Source organism: Callithrix jacchus, chromosome 2 (genome assembly GCF_049354715.1).
Source record: "Callithrix jacchus isolate 240 chromosome 2, calJac240_pri, whole genome shotgun sequence".
In the NCBI taxonomy this organism is placed as follows: domain Eukaryota; kingdom Metazoa; phylum Chordata; class Mammalia; order Primates; family Cebidae; genus Callithrix; species Callithrix jacchus.
The window spans coordinates 170,577,122-170,589,340 of NC_133503.1; the positions used below are offsets into that span (position 1 = coordinate 170,577,122).

Sequence of the window (12,219 nt, forward strand, 5' to 3'; positions counted from 1 at the left end):
GAGATGAGCCAATCCAGTCTTCTAAAAAATTGTGTTGGGAACTAGATTGAATTTATGCTTTAATACCAGAAAAAGATACACCTTTATAATATTGTGCCTTCCTAATTATGAACATGATATATCACTTCCTTCACATTGGGCTTCAATAAAACTTTACATTATTCTTCGTAAATATTTGCACATGTTTTATTAGATTCATCCCTAGGTACCCTCTCATTGCAACTTCCGCCTCCCGGTTTCAAGTGATTCTCTTGCCTCAGCCTCCCGAGTAGCTAGGATTGCAGGACTGTGCCACCACACCCAGCTAAGGTTTGCATTTTTAGTAGAGAAGGGCTTTGCCATGTTGTCCAGGATGGTCTCGAACTCCTGACCTCAGGTAATCCGTTGGCCTCAGCATCCCAAAGTGCTGGGATTACAGGCATGAGCCACCTCACCCAGCCTCACTGATGTTTAAATACTGATCTTGTATCCATCCTGTAACCTTACTGAACTCTAATTAATATTCTTATAATTTGTAAGTTTCCTTGGATTTTTAGTTTTTACAACTGTATCACCACAAAGTAACAACGTTGTTTCTTTTTTTCCAGTCTTTATACCTCTTATTTCTGTTTCTTGATCTATTCCTTGGGCTTTCAGAACAGTGTTAAGTAGATATGTGTTAAGGGCATTCTTCCTTGTTCCTGACTTTAACAAGAATGCTACAAAAAGTTCACTATGACATATAAGGCATCACATAGGTGTTGTAGGGGGCAAAGGAAAGCTGCCGCCTTGCCCTTTAATGGTTCACTAAAAGTCACTGACAAAAGGTGAATTAATAGGAGAAAAGGCATACAAATTTATTTGATTATAGTTTTATGTGACATGGGAGCCTTCAGAATGAAGACCCAAAGATACAGAGGAAACCCCGTTTTTATGCTTAGTTTCAACAAAATATGGACAGCCACGTAGGAAAATGATTGAATCTAATGCTGACAGACTGAATGAGGAAACCTAGCAAGGCCTGTGTTTAGATTCTTCTTGGTCTCTCTGTGCAGGAATCCCTCTCAGCATTCCTTCCTTCTGGGTATTGGGCAGAACCCTCTCTGGAAAGGGGGTCTTATGACCTACAGTCAAACAAGATAGGTCAGGTTATTTATGGTCAGCTTTTACACAGAAAGGCTGGTGTAAAGTTACAGTAATATTTTTAGACTGTAAAGCTGACTTTGGGGCGAGAGGAGCAGTTTCTATGACACCTTGGGGAAGTGAGATTCCAGTTTCTACACCCAGCCTCTGGAAAGAATGAGGGACCAGACAGGAGGGCAGTAGGTCAGAGAGAACTGCTGCTGGGCCCCTACAATGTTTTCAGATATCCTTAGTCATGTGAAAGATAGTCCTTTATATTTTTAGTTTGATAATTTTTATCTTAATTGATATTAAAAGTTCTCCAATTTTTTTCTACATCTATTGATACGTTCATGTGGCTTTTCTCTATTACTGTGTAAATTATCGCAGAAAATTATTTTAGAGAATATATATTTAAGGTTAAAGTATCCTAGCATTCTTGAGATGAACCTCACTTATACATGATGTATTTTTGCAAACCTTATTAGGTTCAATTTGCTAAACTTTTATTTAAGATTTTTGCATTAATGAGGTTCATCTTTTTTGCTGCTTAAAATGTCATTTTCTGAGGTAATTTATAAGTAAGTTAAAATCTTCTAGGATTATGTAAGTTTCTACTTATTGTAATTCTATCAATTTTTGCTTTATATATTTTGAGGCTGTATTATTGGTCATATATAAGTTTAAATGTTCAATCCTCCAAATAAATTATTCTTTTTATTTTTACATATGATCCCCTTTATTTATAATGATCATTTTTGTCTTAAAACCTATTTTTTCTCATACTGATATTGCTAATTGGCTTTTCTTGGGGGTGGTAATTCTCTGGTAAGTTTCTTTTTATTCCTTTACTTGAAAATTATTCTGTGTCATTATGTTTTAGGTGTGTCTTTTTACAACAGCGTATAGCTGGATTTTGTTTTCTTCTTCTAATTGAGAATTCTTTTTTTGGTGGTTAAACGGTCTCTTCTCATCTGATGCACCCTTCCTTCATTTTTCTTTTGCAATTTGAATTATTTAAAGGAGCCAATTCTGTAATAATCACTACAATAACAGGATATAATTTAACATCCTTGTAATTAAACATCCTTGTGAGATAATTCACTGTAACTGAGAGCCCTGAGTTCGGGAACAGCTCTTCCCCCGTACAGGAACAATCCCAGCCATAGTGAACCAAACTCTAAGGACTCTCATCTTACTGTGATTGAAAACAATAATTAAGCCTTGGTTCTAAAGTTCAAGGGAATGAACAACTAGAAAATTTCAACTGCTAAGAGTAGGGCCTGTGCTCAAGAAGAGTTTGCCTTACATTTATACCTCCTACCAAAAAAGCAGTCGATTTGTATTTTCAGACTCCTCCATTTAAACACATATCTTCCCATCCAGATGCAATGGCTTACTTAGTTCCAGCACTTTGGGAGGCCGAGGCGGGCGGATCCTGAGGTCAGGAGTTCAAGACCAGCCTAACCAACATGGAGAAACCCCATCTCTACTAAAAATACAAAATTGGCAAACCACATATCTTCCCCACACAAATTATCTGTCAATCATTCTACCACATACATTATTGAACAATCCTTGATGAACAACCTATGCCAGGCACTGTGCTGGGATGCAGGGAACAGCATGGATGTGCTCTCTGGCCTCTTGGGGATTACAGTCTAGTGGGAAGGCTAAGGTAATCCATGTGTCCCCAGATCTCTCCAGAATGTTACTCTCTAAAACATAGTAAGTCCAATAATTCCAATGAGACTTGTCCAAAGAGTTCTAGTAAATAAACAAAAGGACTTTGACCTTGCATTATTTTTTAGAAAATCAGTTTCCATGAAATTCTATGGGTTACAGTAACTGAGCCACATCTTTAGGCAGTTATTCTCTTCTTACATACCTGCCAATCTCTGCACCTCAGTCTGAACACCCTGCACACACCATTCTTCATAGTCCATTAACTGTGAAGTGGAACACCTGTAATATGAAGTTGCATGTAAATTATATATATTTACCTGAAATTCTTCCAAAATAATTTTCATTTCCTTCAATTTCACAACTCATAAATGAGCTAAGAGAGGGAAAGGATTACTTTGGAAAAGCTGTTAATTATCTTCAGAGTCTTACTGGACTCTGCTCTGTCATTGACAGAAGGCCTGGGACAGAGCAAAGTTCAGTTACGCTCAGGACTTAACTGATAAATCACTGGTGAACTTGTGTGCAAAAATCCTCCCTGAGAGTTACTAACATGACAACAGAATTTCCAAGTTTCTCCATTTGTGAAGCATTTTTTTCAAGGAGAAATTTTAATATTTTCCTGCCTAATGAAAGGCTTCTCTCCTCCTATTTAGCATTTGTGCAGACTGAGGTAGTCCTTCCTCTTCTCTATTCTTACATAAAATTGAGAAAATTATACCTGATCTGCTCAAAAGAGAGAGAAGAGAGAGACTTGGAACTACTGTCACTTATAACTCAAAATAATATCGGTTTAATTGGAGTTTTATCTGCGAAGCTGAGGTAGAATCTTGGAATGATATTCCAAATGACTCCTATGCTGAGAACGAAGCTCTAGAGGCAATCTAAGTTTCCTCCTCATCCCAGTTTTCAGATTTTGTGGATTGATGCAATTCTACAGAGTCCAAAAGAACAAACATCTCAGAATATAGTTTTGTGCAATGTTAGTTGAATTATAAATTGATGCCATCTTACTGAGATGTATTTAAAATGTACATACATTTTGACCTAGGAATCCCTCTTCAAGGAATTTATCTGAAGAAAATAAATAATTAGTCAAGTGCAGAAAATTCTCCATCCTAGAATGCTGGAGAAAATACAGCTATCCATGAAAAGGAACTTGTTAAATAAAAAATATGAAGACTCAGTTTCCGAAACAGTATGTGTATACACAGATATACACACGTAGAGAAAGATTTCTGAAAGGAAATCTACTAAAATATAATGGTCAGATTTGTTGTAATTTTTTTTTCTTTCTTCTTTATGCTTTTCTAGGCTTGAGTTTGTTTAATAAAAGTACATTTTATGCTAATCAGAATAATTTATTTTCCTTTTAAATAAAGGAAGTATAACCTCTCACTTTTCCTCTAGAAGTTATTCAAAACGTACTGTTTTTCTTCCCCACTCTAGGTGACCCCTTGATATTGAGTGCCTCTCACCATAAAAATCTCTAATCTTACAGCCCAAGAAAAATCTCAAGGAAGACCATAGCCTGCGGTGTTCACAAAAGCAAAATTGACCACAGTCCAGTAGAGCTGAGGTGCATATACCAGAGTTCAGGACCTCAACATTTTCTCCCCTCTGTCCAACCACAGGACAGGCTGTGCACCCCAGGGAGACTGGACCTCACTGACTTGGAATGCTCCTGCAGCAGGGACCAGCCAGCTCATACACCCACTCCTTACTACCCTCAAAGCAGAACTGACTAGGAACTGGAAACCTACACAAAAAGAAACAATGACATTGAATGTAGCATACTCCCTGTGCTTACCTAGTGCCTTCACCTCCTATGGGCATTCAGAGTAAAAGATTGTTTTGCAGGTGTTTGTGAAGGATGTGGCCAAGTCAGTTGTCTCCCCTACAGAGTGACCCAAGATAAAGATATCTATCCATCCCCAATCCCTTGACCCCCTATTGCAATTGCCTTTGTCACTGTCCCCCTTAGGCACTGCCATGTAAAGTATGTGGTCCCCATTGTGAAGCAGTGGGAAACCTAGAAGAGATGGACTTTTCACAACCTGGTTGCATCTTAAAAACATGGCTCTAACTGAAAAGAAAAAAAGACACATATTACACATATTTACATAAATTAAAACTGCAGTCACCCTAAACAATACGCACTTTACAAGAATGCCTGCCAATAAAAGGATATATATATATACAAACATGCTAAATAGTTGCTTTTGGGGATTGAAGGCTGGGGGAGGCCAGAGTGGGGTAAATGGGAATTTACGAAATTAAAAATTTAATGAAAATAAGGCACACTAACACCTCAGCTCTTAACCTTTTGCCTTCTTCAGACACATAAGAGGATTCACAGCTGTCCCAAACCTTACCCAGCTATTTGGTACTCTCTGCTTTTCCTTGGAATGGCTCTTTCCCCATTGTTTTCTTCTCTCTTTCTCTAAGACCCCCAAAACCAATTCATTTATTCATTCACTTCATGCATATCCTCCTTCTTGCTCTCTTAGTCACATCCCTGTTTCTCAATCTCTGACCCCTTCGACCATATCCTGATCCTTCTCCCCCACCCAGCACCACCCTCCTGCAGAGAAAAGCTCACCGGAATGAAACCCTGATGGAATACTAAACAGAACTAGTCAGATGACCTTTGCTTTATCTGCCTGCTTTCTTTCCTTTTCCCTTCTGCTCTCTTATTTTCTCTCTTCTTCTCTCTCCCTCCTACTTTCACTCTCTCTCTCTCTCTTTGTTTCTCTTTTCCTCACTCTCTTTCTCTCCTCCTTGAAGGCACTGTTATAACAATAGACAGCTCTGAGGTTTACCTGAAGCCATGGGCTATCACCACTCAGGATTCCCCTTTTAGAGCCACCTCCCCATGTTAATCTCAAAGTCCAGCAGGACACCAAGCAGTTAGAGCCTGACCTCTAAACTGCTTCCATGGGGGCTGACTTACTGAATGGGAGAGATGACTCTAGTCTGGAGACATTTGCCGAGACCCTTGTGCCTGGTCACCTCCACTCTCAGGATCCTCGAGATGCGTCCTTTCCTGAGCTGTAAGTGGAAACTAGGGGGAAATGGGTCAGCAGAGGGACAGTGAGAGGGGAAGGCTTGAGCTCTGGAGGCTGCTGCCTGGGATTCTGGGATGTTAGACCTGAATAAGGTCTTAGAGATGGGGCATGTAACACAAAGGTTCTCACTCTAAGTCAATGACCCATTTTCATAGTCAATATTTTGTAATACTCCCTTTTTTTTTGAAATGGAGTTTATGGATAATGAAACCCAACTATACACAATTTCAACATAATGACATGCTATCTCAGCTGCAATATCTTTCAAAACCAAAGGAAGATAATTCAAAAGAAAGTGTGACTTCAATTTACAGATGTTCGGGGATGATTTCTACTTTTTCTTTTTTGAGACAGGGTCTCCCTCTGTCGCCCAGGTTGGAGTACAGTGATGTGATTATGGTTCACTGCAGCCTCAACCTCCCAGGCTCACATAATCCTCCCACCTCAGCCTCCTTAGTGGCTGGAACTATTGGCACATGCTATCACACCTAGCTATTTTTCTTTTTTAACTTTTTGCAGACATCGGGTTTTACTATGTTGTCCAAGCTGATCTCGAACTCCCGGGCTCAACCAATCCTCTCATTTCAGCCTTTCAAAGTGCTCGGATTGCAGGCCTGAGCCATTGCACCTGACCAGGATGATTATTTTAAAGTCATAAAGCATCCTCATGAATTTTCACCATGCCTCTAGGAAGTGGGACAACTCTCTCAATTACCGACAAGTGCTGTGATTTACCCAGTGTCATCCAAGCCAGGACTTGGCCCCAGGCCCTGCCCATCCACTCAGACTCTCCTCTCTGCAGCAGAAACAGAAAACATGAGGAGACTTGGGGTAACCAGACATTGGTGGCTTTATGAGTTATATCCTCTGTGCTTGTGATTTTCACATGGATCTTGTTTCACACGAGCCCCACTACCTCCCCGGCAAATGCCCTTGTGCAAACATGAGATTAAGCAGCTGTCTGCACATGTATGTGCCCATGCTTCACAGGCCTTAAACAGGTGCAGGGGACCCTTTTCCGTTTCCCATCATGACCAACTTTGTCTTTATTTTCTCCTCATCTTTCCCTTTCACCCTCCTTCCTTCCTCTCCTCTTTGATTTCTTCCCCCTGAAAATTGCAATCTTTTGAAATTTGATACATGCATGGCACTTTAAATGCATTATCTCCTTTTATCTTCAGCCAAACTTGTTAGTGAGTACTACTATCTCAGTGAACAGATGGGGAGACAAGAGAATAAGGAATATATCAGAAATGTGGTCAAAGGCAGAGACATGGAAGTGCTAACTTGGGATTGAAAGCCAGGTCTATCTGACTCCAAACTCAGAGAGATTCTATCAGGCCCTCTGTAACCTCCCCTACTCTTCCAATCCTGTTTGGACTTCTCTTTTCCGTTGATCATAAGTTTTCTACCCGAACATCACTTAACTCCAATATTTTCTTAGAAGCAGGTAAAATTATACCCGGCCTTATGCTCAGTGAGGAGGAAATTATACTGAAAGTATCAGCTGTTGACCTAGCAAGAGAAATGCCCTAGCCTGCCCCCCTCCCCTTTCCTACCCCAACCTCTGAGCATTGTGGAGCTGCACTGTGGAGCAGCAGGTGACCTAGAAAGGGCAGGTGAAGCCTAGGACCTAGAGATCTCGGTCAACTGACTGAGGACTCCTTACCATCAGCCCAGCAGGGACACTACAAAGAAGTAATCTTGCAAAACCACGTCACCTAGACTTGAATGCCATGCTCATGACCTGGCCTTGCAAAAAGCTTCGGGACCTTTATGTCTACTTTCTCATCTAATCTACCTAAGTCTACGCCTGCCTCTGCTTGTTCATCCAAACACACACTCAATGAACATACATTTCCTGAGCACCTGCCACGTGCAAATACATTCAGGCAAAATATTTGAGCATCTATCATGCACCAGTGCTGCAGACTTAGCCACAATAGGCAAGAAAAAGCCCCTGCCCTGCCCATTCCAGGAGAAGAGACATAGAAGATGGATGTAGACAAATAAGCAAATATTTAAAAATATGTGTGTGTGTGTGTGTGTGTGTGTGTGTGTGTGTACATATGCATCCAGTAGAGAAACCATGAATAAAACCAAATCAGGAATAGAAAAATATAACAGAAAAATGTGTGTGTGTGTGTGTGTGTGTGTGTGCATCCAGTAGAGAAACCATGAATAAAACCAAATCAGGAAAGGGAACAGAAAAATATAATAGAAAAAATGTGTGTGTGTGTGTGTGTGTGTGTGTGCGCGCGCGTGCGCATGCGTGTGTGTGTGTGTGTCTGGGTATGTCCAGTAGAGAAACCATGAATAAAACCAAATCAGGAAAGGGAATAGAAAAATGTAATGGGGTGAGAGGAGGAGCTGTTAGGGAAATCATCATGTTTTAATGTTGTTAGATACACAGAGATAAGTCACAATTCTTGTGTAGCACCTACATAGTTACCGTACAGTATTCATATGCATAAAATGTTCAGCCTTGTTTACGCTTTAATCTGCGCACTTTGGGCTGTGTATGCAAAGCTATGGAAGCAATTTGTTTTCAGTACAAAAGTGTGAAGAAATATCTCAGTGGTGCATTCTTTCCTACAGTTAGCTAATGACTGAAATGTATAACGTTTGCAGGTAGCTGGGGTATGTGCACCCATATACCAGTTTCTTAATATATGCCTGCTCTCCCACAAAGGAAGGGGGGCACAGAAATGCATCCGTCTCCAGCTGAGATGTTTCCCCATTCCTGCCAAGCCTATTTTAAGAAAAAATTTTAAATTCACCCTAAAGAGAGGCCCCCCCATCTGCACCCCTCCAGGCAGTCTTGCCACAGTCAGAACTGATTTAACACATGCCAAGGACCAGGAAGAGTGATCACGGAGAATGCCTATTCCAAACGTGCAGAGAAGGAAGACCCATCCGCCTCAGAATCAGGAATCGGGCAGAGCTCTTGCTTGTGGACAGCCACAACTACCCCTGTTCGCCTTCAGCAAAAGGGCATATACGGGAAGGGTATGAGGGAATGGAGGGAAGGAGGGAGTACGGCTGAAATATTCGACAGAAGGCTGAGGATAGACCCTGCACGCAAAGAAGCCAAGGAAGGGCAGGCGGGAGTAGAGTAACTTCCGGTAGGAACCGCCACCTTTTTTTTTTTTTTTTTTTTGAGACAGAGTCTCACTCTGTCATCCAGGCTGGAGTTCAGTGGTGCCATCTCGGCTTACTGCAATATCCGCCTCTAGGTTCAAGCAATTCTCCTGCCTCAGCCTCTTGAGTAGCTGGGATTACAGGCGCGCGCCACCACATCCGGTTAATTTTTTTGTATTTTTAGTAGAAAAGGGGTTTCACCATATTGGCCAGGCTGGTCTTGAACTCCTGACCTTGTGATCCTCCCACCTCAGCCTCCCAAAGTGCTGTGTTTACAGGCGTGAGCCACCACACCCGGCCAGGAACCACCTCTTAACAGCTTCCCTGGGGGTAAGAAGGCACCTGGCATTCACCACCATCATCCTTTCTCCCAGAACACACATGAGACAGAGGGGACCTCCACAGAGAGGTCCGTGAGAGATCATGTCCAGAGCTGGATGATACCCAACAGCAATGGCAAGGGTCTTCTGCAGCACCCTGCAGACTGCACCCCCATGTGTGAAGGGAAAAGGATCACTCCGGAGTCCCCAAGCTGGCAGCTCCGGCACAGGGAAAAGGAGGAGAAAAAGTTTCTCCACCAATTAAACACTGCCCCTCAGGCATCCAAACCACAGCACAGCTTCAGCAGGCCTCCCTGGAAGGTGGCACCTTAAACCCTCAACATCGGTGAGGGACTCCAAGACTGCCAAGGCTTCAAATTCCATCTGTCACTGCTTCCACTCTACGGTGGATGGAGGATGAAATCTTCCTTTCCTAACTCATTGGCTAAGTATCAAATGAGATTCCAAATGTGACAAGGTTTTCTCAAGTTACCTAAGATGCTATATAGAAATGAGATATAATTGGCATTTTAGGCCAGGTGCAATGGTTCACGTATATAATCACAACACTTTTGGAGGCCAAGTCAGGCAGATCACTTGAGCTCAGGAGTTCAAGACCAGCCTGGACAACCTGGCGAAACCCAGTCACCACTAAAAATACAAAACATTAGCTAGGCGTGGTGGAACACACCTGTGGTCCCAGCTACTAGGGAGACTGAGATAGGAGGATCACTTGAGCCTGAGAAGTAGAGGTTGCAATGAGCAGGGATTGCAGCATAGCACTCCATGTAAGACACCATGTCTACTAAAAGTAAAAAAAACGAAAAATAGCTGGGCATAGTGGCGTGTGCCTATGGTTCCAGCTACTCAGGAGGCTGAGATGGGAGAATTGTTTGAGCCTGGGAGGCTGAGGCTCCAGTGAGCCATGATCACACCACTGTACTCCAGCCTGGGTGACAGCGGGAGACCCTGTCTCAAAAAAGAAAAATAGAAAGAAATCATCCCTGGGTATCTGTAAATTGAAGCCATACTTTTTTTTTTAATTTCTTTCCTTTGACTTTTCAAAATATTGCAGCTCAGATAGCATGTCATTATTTTAACACGTTATATGAGCATTGGGCAACAGAGCCAGACACTGTCTCAATAATAATAATAATTAGTATTTTAATAAATCACACTGTGTCCATTGTGTATTTTCAAATATTTTAGAAAAAGGGTGAGGAAGCCCTTAATAAATACTCCCTCTGGGCTGAAAACTGGTTGTGAATACTGAAATCCGGTTGTGCATACTGAAATCCGGTTGTGAATACTGAAATCCGGTTGTGCATACTGAAAACCGGTTGTGCATACTGAAATCCTGTTGTGAATACTGAAAACCGGTTGTGAATACTGAAATCCGGTTGTGCATACTGAAATTCTGTTGTGAATACTGAAATCCGGTTGTGCATACTGAAATCCGGTTGTGAATACTGAAATCCGGTTGTGCATACTGAAATCCGGTTGTGCATACTGAAAACCGGTTGTGCATACTGAAATCCGGTTGTGCATACTGAAATCCGGTTGTGAATACTGAAATCCGGTTGTGCATACTGAAAACCGGTTGTGCATACTGAAATCCGGTTGTGCATACTGAAATCCGGTTGTGCATACTGAAATCCGGTTGTGCATACTGAAATCCGGTTGTGCATACTGAAAACCTGTTGTGCATACTGAAAAACTCTTTATCAATGCAAACAGAACTTTCCCGAGTTTCCAAATGCCAAAAAAATTGATTTTTCTCACTTGCTTTGCCCAACAGTTTTTGTCTTTTCATATTATGATTTTGGGAATGAAAACAAAGTTACAGTGACCTGTATGCTATAGAACTCTGTGAGAAGTAGGCAGCTGGGAAATGAAAGCTCACTAGTTACCCACTTGGCATGTATTATACAAGAGATGTTCTCCAAATTGAATTCCATCTTTCAATGTCTTGAGTTGCTCACGTGAATTGAAGTGAAAATTGGGTAATTGGATGAAAATCATTAGCTGTCATCTGTTTAGCCTAAAAAGGCACTATCCAATTAGTTAAAACAATAAGACAAAAACAATACAAATACCTATTCAGAAATAAATGAGATTAGGATTAATAAAACTATATTCAAGTTTTATTAATCCACCGCCATCTGTATCTTACACACACACACACACAGGTACTCATGTGCATATATCCATGCACATATACAATTTCCAGGAGCCCCAAAAAAGCTTGATGAACCCTCAACTCTTATTTCATCCTCAAAACACAGGCTGTTTGGAATAAAGAATGCATACAATTATCTAAATAGTTAGATTTTAATTTTTTCCTGGCAAGCAATAAAAACTGAGGCATATTTATTTCTTTCTGTCCATATCATGGACAGATAATAATAATAATATTACTATTATTTTTGAGTTTTAGTTATTTATTAAGAGGGGTGATATGACAGTCAATAGATTTTGAGGTATTATCCAGATTTATTTCACTTATTGATTCCTATTATTCTTTCCCTACTTGCTAATTACTTTGTCTCTATGTCTTCCTTCCTCTTTCTTCTCCCTTTCCCCTTCTTTTCCTTTCTTCCTTGCAGAATTTCATGTATTTCGTTTGAAGCCCTCACTCCACCATCATATGCTTATCACTTTTGTGAATAAATGAATGAATAAGCCTGCCTTGGCTGTTTAAAATTCAACCTTTTCTTTAGCAAGTCTTTCTCTCCAACTCCCTTTCCGCTCCAGCCTACTTTCATAATTCCTATAACCTTGGAGTCAAGAGAGCTTACAACCTCCTCAATGGGCAACTCCAATTTTGCAGATAGGAAAATGAGACTGAAGAAATGAAAGGATTTTGAATTCTTAGAAACACTCGGAATTTTTTTCCCCCATCTCAG

General features: G+C 41.0%; 1 protein-coding gene and 1 long non-coding RNA gene across 8 annotated transcripts in view; one reads left to right on the forward strand and one right to left on the reverse strand.

Moving 5' to 3' along the window:
* Positions 1-815: 815 nt before the first annotated feature.
* On the reverse strand, positions 816-5,923 carry LOC118151574 (uncharacterized). Its single transcript, XR_013532341.1, has 3 exons — positions 5,738-5,923; positions 2,990-3,066; positions 816-1,103 (listed from the first exon to the last, which is right to left on the reverse strand). It is a non-coding gene; the product is annotated as an uncharacterized LOC118151574 (long non-coding RNA).
* The window catches only part of AGXT2 (alanine--glyoxylate aminotransferase 2), a 45,548-nt gene continuing 39,021 nt past the window's right edge, over positions 5,693-12,219 (forward strand). For all 7 annotated transcript variants that reach the window (XM_035291694.3, XM_035291696.3, XM_002745068.7 and 4 more), the window contains exon 1: positions 5,693-5,837. In XM_035291694.3, the coding sequence (XP_035147585.1) occupies positions 5,741-5,837 (97 nt within the window). In that variant the 5' untranslated portion in view covers positions 5,693-5,740. The remainder of the gene's footprint in view (positions 5,838-12,219) is intronic.